The following is a 26,574-nucleotide window of genomic DNA, read 5'->3' on the forward strand; positions in this document are numbered from 1 at the left end:
GTTATTGGCGACAGATTCTTAAAAACCGTCGCTAAACGTTGTTTCGTTGCATCCACATGGGCGCCAGCACAGCTGTTTTAAATTTTTTTTAAAAAAATAAAGAAAATGCACATGTGGGCGCCAGCTCACCCTTGGGTGCAGGGTATATATATATATATATATATATATATATATATATATATATATATATATATATATATATATATATATATATATATATATATATATATATATATATATATATGAATTTGATTGGTCTTCTCTCCCGTGTACCGAGTCTCTCTTTGGAATCTCGCGATATCAAGAAAACCATCTCCAATCTTTTTAGATTCAAGTTCTATCCTTAGAAAATTGCTTCTAATGATCAAAATGTTATGATACCTTTGAATCATTCACCGAGAAACATTGTATCAAGATATGGCACCAGTGGATTTCGGAAAGAGATATGAATGTTTCAACGAACACAGAAAAATATTATGAAATTCGAGACCTTGAAGTGATACAAAAAGAAATAGAACCCCTGTTACCACAAGAAGAAGAAAACGATGACAACAATGGAGGTGAAAACCGGAGGAAAACAAAACCATGTCATGGTAGATTTATCTACGTACACGATCTACCTACTCGATTCAATGATGGTCTGATAAATCAATGCAAGTTTTTGAACAAATGGCGCAACATGTGCCCTTATTTCGACAACCTCGAACTTGGGCAATGAATCGGGAACCTTCAGAGTTCAGAGGCTTTTCTTGAGCTCCGGTTGGTATGCTACACACCAATTCGCTTTAGAAGTCATATTCCACAAGAATGAAGCAATATGAATGCTGAACAAATGACTCATCAAAGGCTGCTGGAATCTTTGTCCCATATTATCCAGGGCTGAATATTGCTAGATACTTGTGGGATCATTACAACACATCTGTCAAGGATTATGATACCATGGGATTGATCAAATGGTTGAAAGCAAAACCTGAATGGAGCAGAATGGGAGGGAGGGACCATTTCTTGGTTACAGGGGCATAACGTGCGATTTTCGAAGGGCTCGCGAAATTTTAAACCGTCGCTTTATTTTAAGACCGTCGCTATATTAGCGACGGTATGTCACTTCTGAACCGTCGCTGATAGACGACGGTTTATCCAAAACCGTCGCTAATATTTTTTTTTATGATTATTACCGGTGTACACATGCATGCTGCGGAAAGTTGTATTAACAGCGTACATATGCACGCCGTTGATAATAGTATTAACAGTGCACGCCGCGGATAATCTTGAACTTTTAACCGCTTGCAACTTTGCAGCGTGCAATGCGCGCTGCGGAAAGCCCATATGCGCGCTGCGAAAAACCATTTTTGTTGTAGTGCCAGTTAATGTGATGAAGCTGATTCAAAGCTCCATCTTCTGCCTCCAGCCACCAGGAGACTCATTCACCAGATGATCAACTTCTGATTCGATCGTTGCTGGTTGTATACCAGTTTTTCTCCATCCGGGCTCGTCTTATATCCAATATCTGTGGCATCTGCCTAAGAATTATGAGAAATATTCGGTGTTCATGTCGGAGGAGGACGCGAAGGACAAGAAAGTGAATATTGAGAGAGTACTATTTCGAATTCCGAAAAATAAGGTGTTGTCCATGAGAGAAGAGGTGATTAAACCGATCGCAAAGGTTACTTATGCTGATCCAAGGTCGAGATTGGAGACAGTAGAAGATGCATTCGATCTAACGGTGGTGGGAAGGGGTTCTTCAAACAGTGGAGGGTTTGAGGAGAGATATGAGAGAAGGGAGAAGTTCCATTGATTTTGATGAAGAAAAGAGTTGGAAATACCACGCGTTAGGGAAAACAGAAGAGCATGAATGGGATGATTTATTTGATAGAACTAGGATAAGCTTTCAGTATGCATGATTGCTTTATGATCGAGGTGTTATAATTATTTGTTTACATGCTCACAAGTTGTCATCGCACGAGTGTATGGAAAACCATGGTATCGATCATTTCATTTGATCATAAAAATTGGTACAATATTTGAGTTTGACTCGTGTTTTGAACGCTGTTCACATGTGATAGTCGTTTCATGTTTAAGTTACAATTTACTCTGTTTGGTTGGAAGGATAGGATAGGATAATGATTAGTACGTAAATGATAAAGAAAATGATTGTGGTATGATTGTAATATATTGTGTAAAATAATATTATGTTTGGTACGATTTTTAAGTGTAGGATAATTTTGAATTTTTTGATGAAAAGACGAAATTGCCCTTCCCTTTCGCGACGGCGATAGTGGCGGCGGCGGCAGGTGGCCGGTCGGAAATGGACTGCCGGAAAAGGTCGGAGGGGGAATCATGCCTTCCCTTTTGCGACGGCTTCTGAAAACCCGTCGCTAATAGCGACGTTTTTTGAGAAACCGTCGCCGATCTTAGGAAACCGTCGCTAATTTGACATTTGGCGACGGTTTATTAGTGCATGAAACCGTCGCAGATCTTGAGAAACCGTCGTCGATCTTGTTTTGAGAAACCGTCGCCGATCTTTTTTGAGAAACCGTCGCTAATTTGATTTTGGCATCGATAATGAAGGGTAGTATAGTAAAATACACGTGTGATATAAACCAGGACTAATAATAATGGGCTTGGACATGGGTTAAAATTAATCAGGCTTGTACAACTTTGTCCATTGCACAACAGATTGGGTTGGTTTATTTATAATTGAACCAAGCAATGGATTAGGCTGGATAAAATTAGACAATCATACCTAATCAGGCCTACCAAGCACAGCCTTGAGGTATTTAGTTGAAGAAGTTTGATGAAAAAAAAACTTCATTACAATTTGTAAGAGCAGAAAGAGAAAATAGACAGTCTTTTATTATCATTTCGCACTTTGAAAATGTGACTCCTCTCATATTGATGTTTGAGGATATTTATGTATAATTACATTGATATAATCAAATTGGATCAAAGAAGTTAATAAGAGACTCTCTTGCTTTATATAATAGGGAAAAAAAATATAATTAGGTTAAAAATGTATGCACACTAATTATTGTGTGCCTGAGTTGCGAATATGTATTAAAATGCTTAGGTCTTCTATCATGCATCCCCGTCTGGCAGCACACACATATATGTATTCCCGCATAAAATGTATCTAATAAAACATGTGTCACTCAGGATATTTGCCAATAAACAAGAGAGGTATAATTACTTTATTGTGTTGGAAAATGATGGGTCTCATTCGAGATGCACATCTACGCTGATGAAACAAATGTAGCTAGAAAATAAAATTGATAATGATACAACAAAAAAAGAAAAAAACAAAATCTTGAGAAAAAAGGTTCAACTAACAAGGAAGCTTAGCCTATACTTATTTTCAGGCTAAAAAACGATCACTAAAAAATATTGAATCATGTGTTTCTTCAGATGAAACGGTGGTACAGAAGTTTACCCTTTGAGCATAAAATTTAAATCGACCTATTGCTATCTTGCGGAAGCGAGGGCGGAGCGGAGCTATGGTCCAAGTGGATGAATAGAGCCAATCAAAAGTGCGCCAAACTGTATACTAAAATCCATGCTAGCTGTGATACAATCAGAAAATGAGATTGTGACAAAGTATAAACTAACCATATGTAAGTGTGAACATTGGTAATGAAGGAGAAAAAATGCTCAACATACCAGAAACAGAGATACCGAGGCAAAGAGCCCTTCCTGAAGAAGGGCTCCATGCCCGCCAAAATCTTCTTCGTCAATTTTCAGAAGAATAGCATAATATGCATAGATGATCCCAGTGGATAACACCACAAACCTGGATATCAAAATAGCAGCATAAATAGCTGAGGCAGCTTTCTCCGTTTTTAAGAGCAAAGTGAAATGAAAACAAGTCATTAACATAAAGTTAGTCCTCGCAAAATACTTTGGAGTATATAACCTTAACCATAGTAACTAATTGCAATGGTATCTTTAACTTGGTGGAATAACTTTTTTCTGTCAAGAGATTTAACTGAAAATTACACTATGAAACTCACTACTGTAGAGAATGTTCACTCACTGATTTAAGATTATCTCCAACCAGAAGATAATCAAATAGAATTGACACTGAGGAAGAATGTCAGCTAATTTCCTTCCACAAATAACAGCCGAAACTTGGTTAAACTTAAAAACTGTGCATGTTGATTGTTACTGTAAAGAGAACATCAGAAAATTCCATTCCCCAAATGGCTGTACCTTCTGCTGCCCAATTTATTAATCAGGAGTCAGACTTCCAAAAAGATAAAACTATCCACCACACTTCCAATCTACAAAAGCTTCATGCATACAATAGTAGCAACAATAATTTAGAAAAAAACAATGCTAAAGAGCAAAATAACTTACAGAAAAAACCAGATGCCCCCAACTAAGGGAATCGCACCCCATATCAATCCGAATATGAGGGCTAATGCTTGTCTAATCCAATGTAAAACGTCAGCCAGTTGATCCTGTACCAGATATATAATAAAATCACTTAGAATTAGATGGCAACACCTCAAGGACATAGAACATATTAAATTTTCTGAGTCAAAGGTGTTCATAAATATTATCATGGACACTCAAGCTTTCAGTTTATTCCACAAACATGACTTCAATGCAAGCATATGAATGCTAATGACACTAGTATGACCCACATTAGCCTTTGAATACTCAGCTTTATGAAAGAAGCAATACATACCCACTGGTTATCACCCCAGTTAAAAAATAAAGTGTTTCACGGCAATCTTAGTATAGGATATCCTTAAATCCCTAGGACAATACCGGTTTCTCCTTCTCCATACTACGAAAATAACAGTGGTAGATATGGAGACTAGAGCATGGTTTAGAACCTCAGTTGAGATCAGTTTAAGCCTTGACAAAATTTGCTTATATCGACATTAAGAAACAAAATTTAAGATTTGATGAAATACAATTTACCCGAAAGAGAGGGTTTGGCTTATGTTCTTCTCACCAATTTAAGATAACAAAATATTTGGTCTCCCAACGGCACACTCCAAACAAATTTCTGTGTGGATGAATTCAACTGCTTGGGGTAGTTCAAATGAACAAACAGGGAGGCTTACAATTTCTTATCATAACAAATAAATGGAAAATAACAGCACAGCATTATTCTCAATGCCATTCAATAATTCGTTCTATCCCCATCTCCCTATATAATTGTGTAACTCTCCTTATCCTTGCATTAGAAATCTGTACCAGTTTCATTTTCCAAAAAGCATTAGAAGCTTGTCCTAGATATTAACTTCGTTATTTCCAACGAATGAAATATGCAATAATTTCTCACTATGTGAGTCTATAAAAGCCAGGAAATTGATGAAAAATGTCTCCACTCTTCCTACTGTAGAGTGCATTTTATAATAGTGTGGAAAACAAATCCATTCTAGTCCAAAAAATCTTCCCAGAAGAACATTATTCCATACTAATTAGTAAAGTTCCCTGAATAACCTTAAACACGACAGTCAACCTCACACATCCGAGCCGACATGGTAACATTTTGTGAACATTGTTTTAAGGTTAATGCTAATTAATTCTTCCATATCCAGATCAAGCAATTGTAAAAGTCCCATCACCGATCTCAATTTAAGCACTTCCTTGAAGTAAAAATACGTCATTCAAAACAGCATGATCCACAAAATTTATCATCCATATCTTCTGGATTTCTGACCTTAAAATATCAACGATTATCACCAAAAGAAAAAATCGAGAATCATGGCAAAAGGTTGACTTTTTTCTTTCAGAGTTTGACATATAGTACGAAATAAAACCTAGGAAAAACAACAGCAACAATAAAAAAGATATGACAGAAAAAGAAGAAGATTATGAAAACCTTATCCCAAGAAGCATCAGGATCCAAAAGCTTCGTTATCTTAAACGCCGATATGTGATCATTATGATGCAGAAGCTGAGATTCCTGTTGAAGATCCAATTTCTCCGATTTCCTTTGCTTCATCTTTGGTGTAAAAAAATAAAATTAAAATCCAGTAAACTCCTCCAAATTCCCAAAAATAACTCAATGTAGAGAAAAGTACGAGTTGTTCGACGAATTCGAATCCCCAAAGCAGATTTGTGAGCTTGAAACTGAGATTGCAAAGAGGAACAAATACGATGCAATAAATATAATAAATAAATAGTTGGAAACGAAGGAATCAGAGACCTAACGAGATTTGGATTCTATTGGAGGAAGAATCCCAGCAAAGTTAAATGCTTCACAACCTGAACTCTAAATAAAATTTAAACAATTAATTGACGTCCGGAGATTTGCTATCTTTTTTTTTTTTTTTTTTTTTTTTTCGGGACATCAATTATAATGTATCTATTTTATTATCACTCTCCGGTATATGCTCCGTCTTAGACTATATCTCCTTAATAAAAAAAATTTAAAAAAATTATGGATGCCTAGTGATTCACATCCCCAATATGTTTCTTATAAAATAAAAAATAATAATTGATGAACCTGATTCATAACTCACATTTTAAATTAAAATCGAAGAAACTCTGGATCTCAATAAAATCTAAAAAATATTGAGAGATTTATGCTCACAATCTCATATGTTTTTATAAAAGCGAAAAAAATTATTAACAGTCTAGAGTGCATAAGTCAGACTCCTTGATAAAATTTTAAAAAATCATCGAGGAGTTGATGCTCAAAACCTCGACTATTTTAATAAATTTGAAAAATTTATTAAAATATCCTATTTTTATAAATTTGAAAAAAATATCGAGTGATCGAGACTAAGACTAGATTTCACAATTCTGACTCCACAATAAAATCTATAAAAATTATGGAGGGCACAAACACTCAATCCCGAAACTTTTTATAAAATCGAAAAAAATAATTGAAGAGCTTCTCAATAAAATGTGAAAAAATTATTGAAAGGTCGAGACTTACAACCTCAACTCTTTTAATAAAATTGGAAAAAATAACTGAATGACCGACCGAAGTTCACAACCCTGGCTCCCCAATAAAATCGAAATAACTTTAGTGATGGGTTGAGACTTACAACTCTAGCTCTTTATGCAAAATTATTAAAAAAAAAAGTGAATGATTGGGGTTCATTATTATACATCACACCTTTTATTTGTGATAAATCATCAAATTTTAAACATAAATTAAGTAAGTATAGATGAACTTTATGAGTTAGTACAAACCGTGAAAAAACAACTAAATGTGGGGTTTTTTAAAAAAATAATTTTTTAAAAAAAATTGCAAAAGTACTGTAATCCGCGTTTGGTAAGCACTTTTTTCGCAGCGCACATTTCACGCTGCAAAGATGTAAGCCGTTGAAAGTTCAAGATTATCCGCGACGTACATATGCACGCTGTTAATACTATTATCCGCAACACATCGTTAATACAATTATCCGCAGCGTGCAGCTCTCCCATCAATCAGACATATGCAATTGTTATTGTTTGATATTCAAGATACCCTGTAGGATTTAGCGACAATTTATAAACAGTCGCTACAATTAGCGACATATTTAATATTATAGCGACGATTTTTTGAACCATTGCTGATTTAATTTTAGCGAAGGTTTTGGTATATATTCCGTCGCTAAAATATTCCGTCGGAGTGGCCGCTGCTACGTGGAGCAAAGCAAGCGCGGACGCTCCTCCACGTGAGCACCATCCACGCTTACCAAACGCGGATTGCAGTAGTTTTACAAATTTTTTTTAAAACCATTTTTGATTTTTTTTTTAAATTAAATTATTTTCAAAAAAAACCCGTAAACATGAGATTCATAAGATTATATGTATAATCATATCAGAACATAAGAAGGAAACAAACCTATATATATCGGAAATTTTGATTTTAATTTATTTTTTTTAGAAGTTTATTTTTTTAACAAGAAAACTTATAAAAAAAATATATAAACAAGATTGAACGAGCGGCATTAGGAGTGGTATACCTTACCATATCGTACCTAAACTCTTATACTGTATATCATACCGAAAATTTCGGTATAAGAATTTCATACCGATATCGTACCGAAAATTTCGGTAAATATAACTAGCATATCGATTATACCGAAATTATAAGGTATACCGAGATCGGTACGGTATCAGTATCTACCGTTTTATACCGAAAAAAACATTACATTTAATTTTTTTATAAATTTATTGTTTTAAAATATTATATATTTTAAATTTTTTAAATATTTTTTGAGTATTTCGGTATTCCGATATATATCGAAATGTTCAAATTGCATATCGTTACTGTAACGAAAAAATTCCGTATTCTTATCGTATCACACCGTATTGAAATCTCGAAATCTTCGATATACTGAAAATTCGATAAATTCGACATTTTTTCGGTACAATACATATTTTCCCACCCCGCGGCATCACTCCTCAAAATCCACTGAACCTGGTTATACTGCATCTCATTTGTTATCAACGGTTGGATTATAAACGTGTTGTACCGCACGCACCATCAATGTGTCACGTTATAGGACAAGAACCGCCAACTATATTTGACCCTTCCTTCCATTTTTACCCCTGTTGATTCACATAATATAAGAATTGCCATACAACTTGATTTTTATAACGATCATCTTGAATAGCAAGTACTACCTTCTTATATTCCCTACCTCGTGCAGATCAATTCAGGGTTGGAAATTCTAATTATCTGAGTTTTTGGATTGGGGATTTCGGATTGGTTTCTGGTTTTTCGATTTTTATAAGGTAATTGTTTTTCTCTAATTCCGGTGTAAGGCAAATGGGTAGTCCCAAAAAAAATCAGAGCAAAGGGGGGTTCTTCTCGGCGATGACGTCCGGATTGTCGATGTTCAGCAACGCTATGCATAGATCTGTCAACGGGTATATGAACGTGCTTGTGATTTTTAAGGTTTACGAAACACGAAGTGAGCATTATGTATTCACTATTTGTTGAATCTCAATTTGATTTCCAGAAATATGTTGGTTCATATATTTTGGATGGATTCCCGGATGATATATGTTCATCTGTGGGATTTAGATGATCTAAGCTAGAAATACATACGTGTGAGGTGGAGCTCATGATTTCCCAATCGATTTACTGATTGATGAGTTTTTACGAGCTTTTGATTTTTCCTGCTTTATTTTTTCGTGCCTCTATAAATGTTATGTTTGCAAATCTCCGAGAAAAAGGATGTGCCAGATGATTTCAGTATATTACCCTTGCTCTGTTTCTTATTATCCGAAAAATATAGAGGGTGGGAATGAGGTCTTTCCTTTTAAGTGTCATTTTTGGGTAAATGATTTAGTTTCCTCTATTTTTTGGCAATTGTTTGCGCAGTTTTGGGAATTAATGAGGAAGATAATATGGGCTAGCGAACAAGAATATAAGTTGAGTTCTTTGATTTGTAGTTTAACTTTTTGACATTCTATAGGAGCATGGCATGAAAATGTAATTTGTTGCAAGAATTCCTACTTGAATTTTTGGTTTGGCGATTTAATACCTCAAAGCTTACATTTTTCGTAGTAAAAGTGATGTGATGAATCAATCACATGGAAAACACTGTTATAATTGAGGATTAACGAAGATCTAGAATATATCATGTGTAAACAGTTGAACTCTGTGTTGGTCTTGAATTCTGGAGCAAGAGATATGAATTTCCATTTTTGGAGATGCAAGAGTACATATTGGGCTTTCATTGCCCAAAAATTGGCTAAGTATATAATAAGTAGCTTTGCTATATGCTCTATTATGCTAATGTGTGCGCCTTTAATTCATTAATGCACACATACAGATACACATTTATCGTGTTCATCTTGATAAAGATGATCAAGGAATGAGATCTTTCTGTTGCATGAATAGATTCTTCCATCTTTCCAATGCATGGAATTTTTTTATATTTTTCTCTGAGAAACACATTACCTGTTGCTAGATTGCTAGGGTATGAAGGAGTTGAAGTTATAAATCCTGAAGGAGGCAAAGAAGACGCAGAAGAGGAAGCACAGAGAGGAAGATGGCAACAGGAGGTGAGTTTTCTAGTGGCTATATTGTAAGGCCCATGTTTCTCACATATGAACACGTGCAATATTTGTAAAGTTTTAAGTCTCATATAATGTACCGATAACCCATATAACCAACACAAAAGCCTAAAGTTTGTAAACAATCATAATTTATTTATTGGAAGGAAACACTGAGTCAATCTCTCAATCAGATTAATGAGTAAATAGATTAGTCTTCCAAAAGACTAACCAAAATATTTAAAAGGAAATAATCCACGAATCCTAAAAGAACTCAAATCACTAAACTCTACGAAACATCTTCCATGTCTGGTCATCATAATCGTCATCAATGATCTCTTCTATATATTCTACCTACTCGTCTTCCTTATCTAGATTATTACCTGAAACCAAACTTATTCAGTACACTCCTATATACAACCACTAATTCGATCTCAAGGATAACGACAAAAGCTTTCACAATAATAAATAATAATACACATGTAGATAGGATGACCGCAACAAGAAGAATAAAATAACAGAATCCATATCAGAATTGCTATCTTGCAGCACTTTGACTATAGGGAAACAAGAGGTGGTTTACATGCCCCCCACATGCAGCACTTTGACCCTCAGGAACCAAGAGGTGGCTCACATGACAGACAAAACATAACAACATCCACAATGAGACCCTTTCATGCAACACTTTGACCATAGGAAAACAAGAGGTGGCTCACATGCTTTCCCACATACAGCACTTTGACCCGCATGAACCAAGAGGTGGCTCACATGACATACACATCATCCAGAATATCATCAGAAGTACATAACCAAATATAGAATTCCGACAGATAAGGAAACAATAAATCACCAATAACAACAATATACATCCAAATCCATTTTCGTAGAGTTTTTGCGAAATAATGTCGAAATAGGAGTGTACGCACCTCTGATATATTTAGTTTAATTAATGTCACTTAGTCAGAAGTCTTGAGAAATATCAGAATCTATAAACCAAAGTTATTTTCCATTAGATAACATTCCTAGACCACCATCCTGATAATACCTTTCACCTTAGGAATGTTTAAGTTTTTGTAGGAAACGTTTATGCAGTTGGAAACAGCATTGTCTCCAAAAATCTAATTGAATGGGTGGTGGCTACCCAAAACTTCGCATATACTTGGGATTATAGCCGTACTATTTCTCGATGGCAGTACCAACTGGTAACCATGCACAAAAACATTTGTTTGGTGAGGAGTGCTAGAAACAAATTACTTGTTTGAAGCACTTTTCTCTGCTTTATAACCCGCAACGTCTCCCCAGCAGGAGCCTATATATCCCATTTTTATTAATTGTGTTGGTGGGGGTTCCATTTTTATTTATGTTTATGAAACTTTAAGTTGTGTTGTTAGTGACTGTTTTTTGTGTGCATGTGTGTGGATGTATGTACTGATATATCTATTAATTCCTTAAAAGGAACGCGACGGTTACTGGAAGATGATGCAAAAATACATTGGTGCAGACGTTACATCAATGGTGACCCTCCCTGTTCTTATATTTGAGCCAATGACAATGATTCAGAAAGTGGCAGAGGTACATGAATATTCATCAAATACTTTTACTGCTGTTTTAATTATGTCATTTCATGCAAAGTAATGCTGACTATACCATTATCATACAGTTAATGGAATATTCACATCTTTTAGATCAAGCAGATGAATGTGAAGATCCCTACTTGCGGTTGGTGTATGCAGGTGCGTACTTCGATATGAACAAAGGCGTTTTGTGTGCATTAATTTTGATACTGGAGATACAATTAAATAATTCATTAAATGAACTTCCCTTATTTGATGCAGCATCATGGGCAATTTCCGTTTATTTTGCCTATCAACGCACCTGGAAGCCTTTCAATCCAATTCTTGGTGAGACATATGAAATGGCTAACCATGGTGGTATTACGTTCATCTCTGAGCAGGTGAGGCTAGACTTGTGCGCTATAATCTGATTGAGCCTCGTGTCATTGAATTTTCAGCGTGATGTGCTCCTTAGACTTGTGCGTCATAATCTGATTGCGCCTCATGATTGAATTCTGAGCATGATTTGCATCAGTGCTTGAATCTTGAAACACCGGATTTACCATGATGGAATTGATGTTCTGTTAGTCTTTTTGGAGTTTTTTTTTTTATATTGATGTTTTAACATTATGCAGATCAGCCATCATCCTCCTATGAGTGCTGGGCATGCTGAAAATGAGCACTTCACATATGATGTGACATCTAAGTTAAAAACTAAATTTTTAGGGAACTCTCTTGATGTTTATCCTGTTGGAAGGTAAGTTTGTGTCCTATTTTTTTTACCAGTCACGCCTCTTTCATTTATTAAGGTTGTGATGACGTTATAAATCCTCATGTTTCTCTAATGCAGGACACGTGTAACTCTCAAGCGTGATGGTGTTGTCTTGGATTTGGTTCCTCCACCAACGAAAGTTAATAATTTGATATTTGGACGAACATGGGTGGATTCACCTGGAGAAATGGTCATGACAAACTTGACCACCGGGGACAAAGTCATCCTCTATTTTCAACCCTGCGGTTGGTTTGGGTATGTTGCTTTGTATATAATCATTTACTCTCTTTTACTTTAGAGTTTAGCATTTATGGTTCAAGAAACACTTTTATCGATGTGTGTGGTGCGAATGAAAGTGACATTCGGTTAAAGGTTTTCTAATTACTTTGGCTATAGGTAATAACCAAGTCTAATGGTGAATCTTTCAGATGGATTTTACTTAAAATATTATTCCATCAACTTCAGAATGTTCCTTTCCCTTTTTCATAATCAAAATGATTTTATTAGAAAATTTGAAAATGTTTTTAGTTCTTCACCTGATAATAGGAGACAACAATTTAAAGCTTTGTTGAAGTGTTCCCTGAAATATCTGATGAATGTGGTTTTCATGTTTAAGTGTGTAGATTTTTTTTGTGCTGTCGAATATCTCTTCAGTTCTGCTGCTGATGCTTGCTGACCTTTTTTTTGCAGGGCTAATCGATATGAGGTAGATGGATACGTATATAATGCTGATGAGGAGCCTAAAATTTTGATGACTGGGAAATGGAGCGAGTCAATGAGTTATCAACCATGTGATTTGGAAGGAGAACCTCTTCCTGGCTCAGAACTGAAAGAGGTTAACTTTGTGAATTTCTCTCATTCCTTTTTCTGTTATTGTCTATTACAATGTGAAAATGAGATTTATGACCTGTTACATGAAACTATCATCAAATAAGGGCTAAAGAATGCTTTGTTGCATGCTATTATAGGATTTCGCTTTATCTGTTATTTTTTTCCTTGGGGACTTCTCGCATGAACTTTGTGGGTCAAATTTATGTTGGAAAATCTGTTGTAGCATTGTAATCCCTTTGGATTTGCCGATGCAATGAGATATTTATTAAAGTTATTTTTGCCCCTAGTACATACAGGATATTACTGGTGGATCAAATTTTTGTTTTTATGAACTGTTCGATGCATACTGGCCTGGAAAAATCCATTTGCTTTGCATGCTTTGCAAAACAACGACCTCTTCTTTGTTGTGGCCTGACTGGTTGATAGCTGAGAAGAAATGCTTGTGCAGGTTTGGCATCTTGCAGAAACTCCAGCAAATGACAAATTTCAGTACACCCACTTCGCACATAAAATAAACAGTTTTGATACTGCTCCCAAGAAGTTGTTGGCATCAGATTCTCGGTTACGTCCTGATAGATGGGCACTTGAGAAAGGTGACCTCTCCAAGGCCGGTGCAGAGAAGAGCAAGTTTGTTCCTTATCTCTCAATGGATATACTGCCTTATTTCTTTGCTACCTTTTTGCTTGTGAACTTGTTGATCACTATCAGAAATTACCAATAGAGGGTAGACTATGCAGTCAATATGTAGTGAAGTGAGTTACGCTAGCGCTTGATGTTCATGGGAGTTCACGTTTTAATTTCACATTCAACCCTTGTTAAAACAATGAGTATGCTCCCTACCCATGTTTTTGGATGTCACTCGGTGCACAATCATCCTCCGCAACTCAGTTTTGTGGTTAGAATGAATGAAAAATTTGCAGCCCCTATATACGGCCACCTGGTATGAGACCATGATGTACAAGCTTATATGGAGATTTCACAGGTCACTTTAAAATTAGCTTTCTGACATGGGGAGATATTTATACTTTTTAAAGGACATTTATAGTCATTAATTTCTGATCCGCCAGGTTAAGCCGGCTCCTTAGCTGTTTAGTCCACCTACCAAATTTTTCTTTCTCGATAGAAAGATGTTCGGATGAGATCATGCACGATTATTTGAAGTAGATTGTCGGACATCTTGGATTCTCGAGAGTTTGCTCGTTTTTATTTAAGTTTGCTGATGTCATTGATTTGCTTATTCTGTTTATTTATATTTTAGTCTAATTTTTTAATATGATTTGTTTCCTTTCCTTCGGTTTCCCACTTCTTCCCATGGATCTTTTCATCATCTCTGCTCATTTGCACACCACAAATCTAGTTTTTTAGATTTTGTTATTTCATCACTTGGGAAAACTAATGTTGTCCTTTAATGTATGATATCATAAAATTGGTCTTTTAAGAAGCGTATGATTACGGTGTTTTATTCTGAGTTCTTGATAGGGGATATTTTTATAAAAATGTATCCCTTGATTATCCATTTAGATATATATGGTCACTTGTAATCGTTTCTTTTAATTTTGTTATCTCTGAATTTTTTTTACAACACATCTTTTCAGTCTGGAGGAGAGACAGAGAGCTGAAAAAAGAAACCGAGAAGCAAAAGGTGACCCATTCACACCGAAGTGGTTTGATCCAACGGATGAAGTTACACCGACACCCTGGGGAGACCTCGAGGTGTACCGTTACAATGGCAAGTACACCGAGCACCGGAATGCTATCGAGAATTCAATTGCCGTCGACACAAGTGATGTCCAGTTGACGGAATTTAATCCATGGCAGTATGCTAGTTTATCCGAAGAATGAAGAACTTATTCTCATTTGTTAAAGATGCAATTGGTTTTACATGTGCCTGATGACATTTTATGTATGTTGGTGGGCTTGTAATTTTATTTAATAATTTTGAAGCCTTGGTTAGGTTGTGTTAAGAAACTGTACTTTATTATATTTTGTTTCCCGTTTCAGATATTCGTATTATACCGAGTGGTTTTCTAGTGCCATAATCTTTATTTCCAGCAGTTTTCTGTTTCTTTTTTGAGTTTGGCTTGGTTCGCATATTACCACTAAGCATTTAAAATTTTAAGTTAAAACAATTTTTCTCCGTATGAATTTATGATGATGAAAATATTTTTTTAACAAAAATTTATTGTTTATATATTATTGATTTGAATGTGGAAACAGTAGAGAAATTATTTAAAGCTATATTTTATTTAAAATGTGTGAAGCATAATAATGAGTAATATAACTCATTGAATATAAACGTACCCAGTTATCAAAATTTAAATAATGAGAGTTACATTGATGTAAGAGATGAATAAATAATTTAGTAAGAAAGAAAATTACACTTTCCGATAATTTGCAAACTTTTTTTTAAAAAAAAAATCATTTATTAATTTAGGATTTTATTTTTGATTTCTGGTCCACTAAGCAACACTTTTTTTAAAAAAAAAAAATTAGGATTTTTCATCATAGTATTGATATGACATCGAAAAATGATGATGTGATATTGAAAATTATTGGCGTAATGTCGAAATCATTGATGTATCATCACATCAACACTTGTTAGAAATTGATTAAATTTGAAGAAAAAATAGTGAAATAAAACTGAGAATTGACTTACAATAAAGTAAATAACGGAAAATATATAAATTATATGACCAAACGTATAACTTACTATTTTTAAATAAATTATATGGTATTTATTCATAAAATAAGTTTGAATAGTTTATTATAAAAAAATTGTCGTCTTTTTGTGAAAACAGTTGAATGGTACTCTTATTTTTTAAATTTTAAAAATATCAGGGTTGATCGAATGGTCTCTCTTAATAATTAATTCTATAATATTATTTTTTTGACGGATGATGCATGTATGATAATTTATATTATAAAATATTATCCTATACACAATTATTGTTTATATGAAGTGTAATTATATTTGAGTAATTTTTCTATTTAATTATGTACTTTAGATTTTTTTTAAGTATATTTTTCTCATTAAAATACGAGTCGCTTGAGCTTCACAAATTCAAGTACACAAAAGTTGGTTTTCACATGTGTCTCTTAACATATAGCGTGGATTAGTTATTACTTATTATTGACATGTTATGCACGTGCAAATATGTGTGTGTGTGTATATATATATATATATATATATATATATATATATATATGAAACTTTATTATAAATGAATTAAAATAAATATGCAGATGATATATAAGGTTAATTTAAATAAATTATGGATAATATCAAATTATTTCATTTAGAAAAATAATGGCATGAATAAGAAAGCCAGAAATGTAGACTACCATAATTATTCAGCATGTTTAAAATCAAGAACAATTTTATTTGTATAATTCGAATAAAAAAATTCTTGAAAATCTTAAACGTATCATGATGACAAGACATTTCTTGTCTTAAAAACAACAAAAACCTTTTAGTTTGTTTTGAGCAAAATCAGTTAGTTATTTGGTGAACTTAATAATATATACTTGTGTTTTATGGTTTTGGGTATGGAGAATTTATCTGCTAAGTTTGAGTAAAACCACAGATACCTGTTGGTTAAGCTTGATTTTGGTGAGTTTTAAGGCAAACCTTTTGCAAAATATTATTATATACAAACCTCCTCACAACTCGGATTTCCAACCAACCTTGAAGTTTACTAAAATTCCCCCGCTTGGTGACCCAACGTTTTTCTCGGTTGTGTAAACGAGACAAGGCCACAAGATTCTCGTCTCGCTCCACGTGGCAGAATCCCAATTCGTTTTTGTCCCCCAAAAGAACAGGTCTTCAGGCAGTTTCTTTACCGCAACCTTCTGTTGCCACTGAAATTACCGATAGGTCCGGTGACAGGGGTCCATCGTATAAGAGTTGGGGTTTAAGCAATAGTGTGGGGGGTTGGTTTTCACTGGGTTTTGGGTTATCTATTTTTCTCATTTCTCACAGTGGTTAAAAAAAATTTGGGGATAAAACGGAGGAAATCGAGGGAATTTATTATCCGGGCTTTTCAGGAGTTTTTTTTACCTTTAGATTGCGAAATGATTTAGAGGTTTTGGGTCATAAGAATGAGAATTTTGGATTCTTTTGCTGTTTAGATTAGTAATCTCGGGGGAAAGTTTGATCTTGTGAGTATGGTTTCAGGAAAATCCTGAAGGGTTTTTTTTTCTGAAGGAAATTTGCGGAAATCTATGTTGGATGAAAGAAAAATTGGTTCTTTGAAGGTGAGATGATCTAATTCTGTGGGCCTTTGATCTGTAGTTCGGTAAAGTTGACGAATTTTGGTTCAAAATTGGAAATCTTTTAAGAGTGAAAGAAAGTTTATAACTTATCTGGCTTGTTATCTTTCAATTCAATACATTTATTCTTCTTTCTTCCTGATTATTTTTCAATTTTTTGAATTTCATCTTTTAAGTTTGATCTGGGATTTTTTTCATGCAAAGTATCATTTATCTCGGTTTAGATGATAAGATGCCGAAATCTTGAAGGATGGTAAGATCCATCATTCACTAACAAGTTACTGACATTATTTTAAAATAATTTAATCTAAATAGTTGGTTTGGGCTGATCTTTGAATCACTTGCACGCAATTGTTTATTTTCTGTTTTTGATAATTCTTGAAAACTCACTGATGTATGAAATAATCGTATATCCGTGGTTTAAAATGCTGTTTCAAAAATACTTTCTACCATGGTTTTTCTGAGGGCTCTTTTTCTATTTATGTTCTGTCCTACGAAATGTATTTCCGCTATATAGTTGAAAGAGTTAATAATTTAGTATTTGCAAGTAAAATGATGCCTATTTTATGCGTTGTGTCTACTTTGTGGATGACAAACTGATGTGTTGCTATGCAAAAGGTTTGAACTTTAAATTAATTTGATTATCTATGTTTGTTGTGATTTCGAGGAGTTACCTATTTGCTTCGTTTTTTTTTTTCCGAAAGGTCTTAATACGTACTAATATTGAGAAGGATCTCAATAGGTACATGAATCCTGTTAGATTTGTGGGAAATTTTGGGTACTACTGTTTTGCGGTTATATTTCTTGTTGAAAATTTATTTTCTTTTCTTCATCAATCGTGCCATTATTCAGCCCTTGCAGTGTTCTCTAATGAAGATCATCCATACTCAAAAATAGGTTTTAAAGAGAAATCCCAAGATGATATAACTGTGACCTAATCTTTTATGTAAAAATTAATTCACATTCTTACCCGCATTTTTTAGCTTTTCCTTTTTATTTGCTATGGTATGGAAGCACATTAGTTTTAAAATCGTGGAAACCGTGATGTTGTCATTCGCCCATATTGATTCTGTTGCTCAATTCCGAGTTAAACGACACAGATTTTCATATTGACCCGCAATGTTCCGGTTGCTGATGTTGGTGTGTTGGCAAGTTTATTGTAATTTGCTGTACTTCAACAATGTTACAACTAACAGCACTCATTGCATGATGAATTGTCCAGGCTATGGTTTTTGAGTTATGGTGTTACAAAAGAGGTTAGAATATGGTTTTAATGGCTATCAGGTGCCTCCCATGCCTCGAGCTGCCCGGTCAGTCAGGGTAATTTTTGGCTCTTCACGCTTTTATTATCATTTTTCCTCTTATTTTCATAGCTTATGGAAAATGGTTTATGTTCATTTATTTCATCATCCTTTGTTTTAGAGGAGGCGGACATTTGAGAGAAAAGCCAATGGCAGCCAAATGTGTGCTTTTGATCTGTTGGCTACTGTAGCTGGCAAGTTACTCTCTGAAGGGGAAAGTTCTTCTCCATCTGTGGATTCTTTTTCTCGAAAGGAGCAACTGACACTTGTGCAAGATTCTATTGGGAAACAAGAAAAGAACAAAGAGAAGCTGTTGGAAGGAAAGTCTTGTGATCGAGATTGCTATGAGAGGAACTTTCTATTCACTGATATTGTCAAAAAGAATCCCATTTCAGATTTCCATTCGAACGAACTTGAATGTGCTCAAAAGGATGCAATCTCTAGGCCTAATTGCTCGGGAACAGTTGATTCTGCTGAACATGTGGTTAACGACAATTGCAAGCTACGACTTGGAATTTTCACTCCAGCAAATCTTGAATCATCTGGTTGTCGATTATCTTCTAATAGTGGATCAGATGATGAAAGTAGGAAACCTAGGAATTTCTCAGTAACAAATCGGGCTGATATGCTTGATTCGCAGCATCTAACCTCAGGATTAGTTAGTTCAGTTGATAGTGTAAAGTTTCTCTTGTGCAGAGACCACTCTCCCACTGGTTCTGCCCCTGTTAATCGGGAAAATGTAAAGTTAGATACTAGAGATGATGACGAAAATTCTTCCGCGTGCACTGAAACAAGCACCGGAATTAAAAAGTTTAGGAACTCACTTCGTGTCAGCAACATTGAAGGCCAAAAGTTAATAACATCTAAACCTTGTAAAGTAACACCAAATGTGAAGGATGATGACCAATATAGTGCTGGTGAGCTGCTTCTATGTCATTTTGTTATTTTATATGGTGATAATGATTGTACGGTATATTGAATTTGGTGCATCATGCCTGCAGATGTGGAAAGATGCAATTTTCTTAACCGGAAGAGAATTATTAAACACCAAAGGTCCCTAAGGGATTATCCTTTCAAGAAGAGAAAGTTCTATGACTTTAACTTGGTGTCTAATTCTGATGAAGGCATCAATTGTGATAGAATGTGTGCCGTTCCTGAAAATGGCACAAGTAATAGTGCATTGGGTTCTCGTCCAAATCTTCAAGGAGGTAAATATTTAATCGTGGATTACGGTTGGATATGATTGGCGATAGATTAATGAATCAACACTATATGCAGTGAGAAAAACTCCGACTTTCTCATCCAGCGAACGTGCATCTTTCCACTCTCAGAGCCCCCAAGGTATGAGAACTTTTCACGGGGTAAATTGTTTTTTTTTTTGCCTTGAGCTTCGTATTTGAAGAGGTTCTCATTTGGAAGGTCTTATTTGACTCAGTGAAACTTAAGATCAAATCATTTAGGGTCCCGGAGCTATTTATAGAAATCCCAGAAATGGCAACCATTGCTTCCCTCAAGGTATTTGAACTTCAAGTCAGACTCGTCTAGCTGATCCTTCTGGCTACAATAAGCTTCATTGTTTATTTTTCGGCTTTAATATCCCGCAGAAAACCGTAATGGAGGCAGTGAACGCTATATTAGGTGGCGGGCTACGAGTTGGAGTGCTTCTTCAGGGTAAGAAGATTCGGGATGATACCAAAACTTTATTGCAGACTGGAATTTCTCATGATAACAAGATGGATACATTGGGTTTTACTCTTGAGCCAAACCGCCCCCTTGCCCCATCATCACAGCTTTGTCCGGATGATCATCCATGCCAGCTTCTGCACAACAATCCTCGACCACTGACAAGGTATTCTTTCCAGTATACGGGGATTCTTGAAGATTATTGTTCTGCATCTGTCTTGTCTATTGTCTCACGGTTTAACTTGCTGCTCTGCCAGGTACCCTTCGAGTCCCAATGCCCCTCGAAGTGCTGTCCGAAACCGGAATCTTGATACTTCACCAGATCTCTCGGAAAATAATTTCAATAATTTAGTTGAAAGTGATAATGATTCAGCTCCTGATTCGTCATTAAAAGTACCTGGTGCACAATCAAGAGCACTCGTTCCCGTCCCTTCGATGGAACCAGATGCATTGGCCGTGGTTCCTCTGAGGAAATGTAAGAGGTCTGATTCTGCACAGCGCCGTATCCGCAGACCTTTCACTGTTTCTGAAGTGGAAGCTCTAGTTCAGGCTGTTGAGAAACTTGGAACGGGACGGTATGTCTGTTGAAACTATATACTAGAATTATTTGATAAAGGGTATGGCGATACATGCTTGCTGAAATCTATGTAACCATTAGATTATGATGATAGTTTCACCAAATACATCAATTTTTTGGCTTCCTGAACTATATTGTTTGTTGGGGGGTCATAGTTGCCCCTTACTTGAATGTAGTTTCTTATGTGACTCAACAATTGAGTAATGGTACTTGTTTTATAGTTTGAACGATTTTGAGTTGCACATTAGTTATAGCTTGATAAAAATAAATATAGTGGCAAGTAGTCGATCGTATATGTTGGCTCACCCATTTAGTTTTACTGCAGATGGCGGGATGTTAAGCTGAGAGCGTTTGATAGCGCTAAACATAGAACATACGTAGACTTGAAGGTATGAATATCGATCCACAACAGTTTTCTCATCTCTCTCTCTTTCTTGTGTTGATTTTGATGCATTTACTGGTTTCTAACTATGCAAGAATACAGGGAAATCATATTTTGTGTTGCGGTTTTATATAAAACACATATACATTTACCGTTTGAATCCTCAAGTGGTCATATTCTACCCTTTTCCGAGTTACTACTGCACTTGTATTTCAGGACAAGTGGAAAACATTGGTTCACACGGCGAGAATATCACCACAACAAAGGCGAGGCGAGCCTGTGCCCCAGGAACTGCTGGATCGAGTCTTGACTGCGCATGCTTACTGGTCGCAGCAGCAAGCCAAGCAGCACCTAAAATCTAGCTCCATTCTCACATTCTTCTCTGAAAATAGTCGCTGTACAAACCCCTAAGTATACCGGGGAAGGTGGAATTAGTGGTTGTAGCTTATAGATATAGGTCTTACTAGGTGAAACGAGATATTGTTATTACATTGTAACATTTGTGATTAATTTAGCATCTGCAATAAGTCCTCAATTCTTGGGATCGAGGACTTTTCTGTTTTATTTTAACCAATCACGACTTGTTTGGTTTAACTCTTTTTTTTTTTTTTTTGAGGATACGATTTGTTTGGTTTATTTTTGACAAAATAGAATAAGGAAAAAAAGGAAGACAAAAATTCAAATCTCAGCATATTTATTCATAGTATCCTTGTGTTCATGGTCAAAAAAATAAAGTTATTTTTTATTATTATCATTATTATATAAAACTTACGTTAGTGACATGTCTCGTTAATAAAAATGAGTGAGATTGTATCACAAAAAAACTACCCTAATTATGACATGACGGCAAACCATATGGCAATTGGAATATTTAATTAATTATTATTGATGAATCTTTTAAAAAAGGATTATTATTGATTAATCTTGGGTAACAAGACACGTTTTTCTGAATTGAATTTAATAAGAATAAACTTGGCCATTACGCAAATAAATGCAAAAAGGCCTTGAAGAAGCTCAAATCGGGAGGAAAACACAGTAAAATAAATTTAATAAATTTGTTTCGTGAAATTTCAAGTCAGCCAGAATCTGATTTAGAAGAAAATTTGAATGAAATTCAATGCGCTGATTATGATTCTGATGAAAAAATTTCATATTTGGAATCTGATTTGGTACTTTAGATTACTTTGTCAAATCAAATTAATACGAAATCTTCGGCTCACTACTATTTCACCCTCCTTGTTGTGTCTGTTGCTTACATATTATTTCCGATTAATTTTGTATTTTGAAACTTTTATACGCGAGCCAGCCTACCTAAAGTCATCTATCATCTGAATAAAAATATGACCCAATGGTCACATTGAGGATAAAAAAAAGTGGAGTAGATTTTTTGTTAGACGGTCTCATGAATTTTTATCTGTGAGATGAGTTAATCCTATCGATATTCACAATAAAAAATAATATTTTTTCATGGATCTAAATAAAAAATCCGAGTCACAAAATAAGATCTCGTAGATCGACTTACATGACCAAGGAAATCAACGATGTCTGAGTGGTTGGGTGACTGACTCTAATCTCCTTCGTGGAAGTTTCAACGACATTTTCCCTTCTCTTTTTATTAGGTTCTTATTTATTCATTCTCGATATATTAACCTTTGAGACAGACTTTCACCACCAATTTTCTCAACTCTACCAAATAAACTGAGTCAGTATCGCTCACGGTCCCCTACTCCAGATTTGTTAACTTTATCCTCGATCATTTATTTCATCAAGAAATCTAAGGTACAGACTGCAATTCCTCCTCCTTTTTGTGGGTGTGTCTCGGTTTCATTGTTTACCTTTTGATGTAATTTTTAATAACTTTTTTGAAGATTATGTTTGTTCATAATCTGTAAGCACAGAAAATTTGGTGAGCTGTGTTCTTTAATTTTCTTCTTTTCGTCTAGGTTTTGTATTATCATACCTTGTGATTTGATTCTCCTGTGCTATCTTCTTTGTCAAATAGACTGGAATAAGAGGATTTTTGTTCATGGAAATGTGAGTTTTAAACATGTATTTCACGGTTCTTTCCAAGTTGGATCGTGTGCCAAGTGTGCGAGGTAATTTTCTTCGTGTGCTTGTGGGGTTTTCTTTAAAGAATTTTGGTGATTTTTTTTTTTTATTTTTTTGTAGGATAAAGACTATGTCTTGTGGGGTTGATGGTGTGGAAAGTAATTTTTTTTTTTTTACCGTGTAATCAATCATAAATATATTTACCTTTGAGATGGATGGATAAAGTGAGTTAGTTCCATATGAATTTTAGTTTGGAAATTTTTTTGAAAATTTCAATTTCACTTGATAACCATTTGATTTTCCTCCTCTTTTGTTGTCCTGTAAAACAAGTTATTTTAGTTTGACTCATTTAGGGATGATGTTCTATTTGACATAGGAATTCCGAGGGTTAACTTATGGAATACCAATTCAATGGACTGAACGACCCTATAAATGGATTCATATTCGAGGATGAAGATTTCTTATCCACTAGTGACCAGCAATCTGCACACCCATTCAATTGGTTTAAACATGAATCTTTAGATCTCGATGTCCTGGATATTCCTTTCCTTCCATTAAGCCCAAACTCTTTAAACTTCGCTCCATCGTCAACTGCTAATTATGAGGCAGAGTCTCCAGATGATCAAAATTCAGATCCGGTCCTAAAGTTCCTTGAAGAAATACTGATAGAAGAGAACATAGAAGAAAAACCGAGCATGTTTCATGATCCTCTAGCTCTACAAGCTACCGAGAAAAACCTGTATGAGATTCTTGGGCAGAAATACCCGCTTGATAATGTGGTTGATCAAACTTCGGACAGCCCTGATAGCTTTTTCAGGAGTTCTAGTGAGAATACAAGCAGTAGTAATGGTGGTAGTTTTTCCATTGACCCTCAATGCATTGTTGATCGCGGTGAATATAATTTGTCATTTGAACAGAGTTATTTTCTTGATTCGTTATCAAATTCATCCGTGCAAGTTGGATTACAGCTCTCATATTCTACGCTCGACGGTTTCAATGATAATGCAAGCTTTCAATCGAATCTTTCTGAAAAAACTGGTGTATTTCCGAATGTGATTAGTGATAGCGAGTTGATCTTGCAGTTCAAGAGAGGATGTGAAGAAGCTAGTAAGTTCCTACCGACTGAAAATCAGTTGATAATTGATTTGGAGCAATACGAGTTACCACAAAAAACAGAAATCATTTCACTTGATGCTGTGGTGAAGGTAGAAGAAGACAAAACTGAGCAGTTTCGTAATGGCTCAAGGGGACGTAAGCATCACCATCGAGAGGATGGTGATTCTGAAAATGTGGAGAGAAGCAGAAAACAATCAGCTAATTACAAAGAAGATGTTGATTTATCTGACATGTTCGACAGAGTTCTGCTTTTCCGTGATGCTTGTTGCGATGACAATGCTAATTTGCCAAGTCGGGTGGACACAACCATTCAACAAGCTCTTCTGCCAAATGGATCGACGGGTGGAAGAACTCGTGCAAAGAAAAATGAGAAAAAACGGGAAACAGTTGATTTGAGGACCCTTTTGTTCAACTGTGCTCAATCTGTGGCTTCTGATGATCGTAGGACAGCATACGAGCTTCTAAAACAGATCAAGAATCACTCTTCTAATACGGGCGATGTGTATCAAAGGTTGGCTACTGTATGCGCCTATGGTCTCGAGGCACGCCTGGCAGGCACTGGGACCGAGCTGTATGCCTCCCTTGCTCGCAAGAAGATTACTGCCGCTGATAAGTTAAAAGCCTATCAGGTTTATCTTGAAGCATCTCCATTCAAGAAAACATGCATTATCTTAGCTAATAAGATGATTGGATCGGTGGCATCAGTAGCAAATACGCTGCATATAATAGATTTTGGCATTCTTTACGGTTTTCAATGGCCTATTCTCATCCAACATCTGTCACAGAGACCTGGTGGACCTCCAAAGCTGCGCATAACCGGAATCGAGCTTCCACAACCAGGTTTCAGACCAGAAGAACTAATAGAAGAGACAGGGTCCCGCTTGAAAAAATATTGTGAACGTTTTGGAGTGCCGTTTGAGTACCAAGCCAAAGCAGTACAGAATTGGGAGGAAATCAAAATCGAAGACTTAAAAATTGTGAGTGGAGAGGTTCTTGCAGTGAATTGTCTGTTTCGGTTTGGTAGATTGCTTGACGAAACCGTTGTGGACAACAGTCCAAGGGATGCGGTTCTCAACTTGATTAGGAATCTGAAACCAAATATTTTTGTTAATGCCGTATCTAATGGATCATATAGTTCCCCATTTTTTGTCACACGTTTCAGGGAGGCTTTCTTCCATTATTCTGCTCTATTCGATATGTTTGACTCTACCTTACCTCGGGATAATCCACAGAGAATAAATTTCGAACAAGATTTTTCTGGTCGTGAAATTATAAATGTCATTGCATGCGAGGGAGCAGAGAGGGTGGAGAGACCTGAGACGTACAAGCAATGGCAAGTACGCCATGTAAGAGCTGGTTTCAAACCACTCCCCTTGAATCAAGAGATTATGAAGAAACTTAAGCATAAGATTGCAGCGGGTTATCACAAAGATTTCCTGTGTGATGAAGATGGAAATTGGATGTTACAGGGATGGAAAGGCCGGATCATGTGCGCGATCTCGTGCTGGATCCCTGCCTAGAATTTCCAAGAAAATTCAAAGGCGAGAGTCCTTGCTTCTCTACTCTTTGCCAAGATGATGAGGGTGTTTAAGACTTCATTAACATGGCCTAGTTAGTTGTGTTTTTTAACTAGATTTGTATTGTTCAAGTGATTTTAGCGAAAATCCATTGCGAACATATAATTGAACCGGTGACGTGTAATCTTAGTATACATTGTTGGATCAGACAGTTTGATGTTGTATTATATTGTAGTATGGAATCCTAATATCAATTTTGTTAGTCGCCCGTGGCTTTCGCTGAGCTTTAGATCCTATCCCAATTTGCTTAGCTTTGAGTGCAATGAGGTACATGGTACACACATATTGGTATATATCACGATTTTGGTGCACCGAAAGCACGAAAAAGTGCTGCGTTTGATATGATTCGAGCTTGTGCTTAAATATTTAGCTTAACTACGATATGAGTCGAGCTAAGACAAGCTCAACCATTCCATGCATGAATTTATTTATACCAGGCATAATGTTAAAGAAGCCATTATTTGAAATAATGTGTCGCATGACCCGTTAGTACTGAATATGTGACTT

The 26,574-nt window shown here is 35.5% G+C and overlaps 4 protein-coding genes and 1 pseudogene across 10 annotated transcripts; 4 read left to right on the forward strand and 1 right to left on the reverse strand.

Annotated features, from left to right (window-relative positions):
* The first annotated feature begins 445 nt into the window (after positions 1–445).
* On the forward strand, positions 446–1,901 carry LOC140809089 (xyloglucan galactosyltransferase KATAMARI1 homolog; annotated as a pseudogene).
* Positions 1,902–3,157: 1,256 nt separating this feature from the next.
* Positions 3,158–6,255, reverse strand: LOC140835451 (uncharacterized). Of its 4 annotated transcripts, none has more exons than XM_073200958.1 (5): positions 6,161–6,255; positions 5,834–5,956; positions 4,351–4,454; positions 3,655–3,784; positions 3,158–3,557 (listed from the first exon to the last, which is right to left on the reverse strand). In XM_073200958.1, exons 2-5 carry the CDS (start codon positions 5,954–5,956, stop codon positions 3,519–3,521), a joined length of 396 nt encoding a protein of 131 aa, XP_073057059.1. In that variant the 5' UTR covers positions 6,161–6,255; the 3' UTR covers positions 3,158–3,518. The 4 variants fall into 4 exon arrangements, with proteins under 4 accessions (XP_073057059.1, XP_073057054.1, XP_073057049.1 ...); XM_073200953.1 differs by having other exon boundaries at positions 6,039–6,246; XM_073200948.1 differs by having other exon boundaries at positions 6,036–6,246.
* A 2,305-nt stretch (positions 6,256–8,560) lies between these two features.
* LOC140835470 (oxysterol-binding protein-related protein 3C-like) lies at positions 8,561–15,143 on the forward strand. The gene is made up of 10 exons (XM_073200966.1): positions 8,561–8,823; positions 9,873–9,966; positions 11,413–11,529; positions 11,618–11,690; positions 11,793–11,911; positions 12,146–12,267; positions 12,361–12,537; positions 12,973–13,117; positions 13,562–13,740; positions 14,709–15,143. Exons 1-10 carry the CDS (start codon positions 8,723–8,725, stop codon positions 14,953–14,955), a joined length of 1,374 nt encoding a protein of 457 aa, XP_073057067.1. The 5' UTR covers positions 8,561–8,722; the 3' UTR covers positions 14,956–15,143.
* A 1,634-nt stretch (positions 15,144–16,777) lies between these two features.
* Positions 16,778–21,797, forward strand: LOC140835479 (telomere repeat-binding protein 5-like). Its single transcript, XM_073200976.1, has 10 exons — positions 16,778–17,367; positions 18,605–18,702; positions 18,805–19,600; positions 19,685–19,891; positions 19,962–20,024; positions 20,119–20,198; positions 20,288–20,532; positions 20,624–20,941; positions 21,269–21,332; positions 21,542–21,797. The coding sequence occupies exons 2-10, from the start codon at positions 18,622–18,624 to the stop codon at positions 21,734–21,736; spliced, it is 2,049 nt and encodes a 682-aa protein (XP_073057077.1). The 5' UTR covers positions 16,778–17,367; positions 18,605–18,621; the 3' UTR covers positions 21,737–21,797.
* Positions 21,798–22,922: 1,125 nt separating this feature from the next.
* LOC140835516 (scarecrow-like protein 14) lies at positions 22,923–26,295 on the forward strand. Of its 4 annotated transcripts, none has more exons than XM_073201017.1 (2): positions 22,923–23,231; positions 23,751–26,295. In XM_073201017.1, exon 2 carries the CDS (start codon positions 23,770–23,772, stop codon positions 26,008–26,010), a length of 2,241 nt encoding a protein of 746 aa, XP_073057118.1. In that variant the 5' UTR covers positions 22,923–23,231; positions 23,751–23,769; the 3' UTR covers positions 26,011–26,295. The 4 variants fall into 4 exon arrangements, with proteins under 4 accessions (XP_073057118.1, XP_073057114.1, XP_073057109.1 ...); XM_073201013.1 differs by having other exon boundaries at positions 22,923–23,136; XM_073201008.1 differs by having other exon boundaries at positions 22,924–23,104.
* Positions 26,296–26,574: the final 279 nt, after the last annotated feature.

The sequence above is a fragment of the Primulina eburnea genome, chromosome 1 (genome assembly GCF_022965805.1).
Source record: "Primulina eburnea isolate SZY01 chromosome 1, ASM2296580v1, whole genome shotgun sequence".
Lineage (NCBI taxonomy): Eukaryota > Viridiplantae > Streptophyta > Magnoliopsida > Lamiales > Gesneriaceae > Primulina > Primulina eburnea.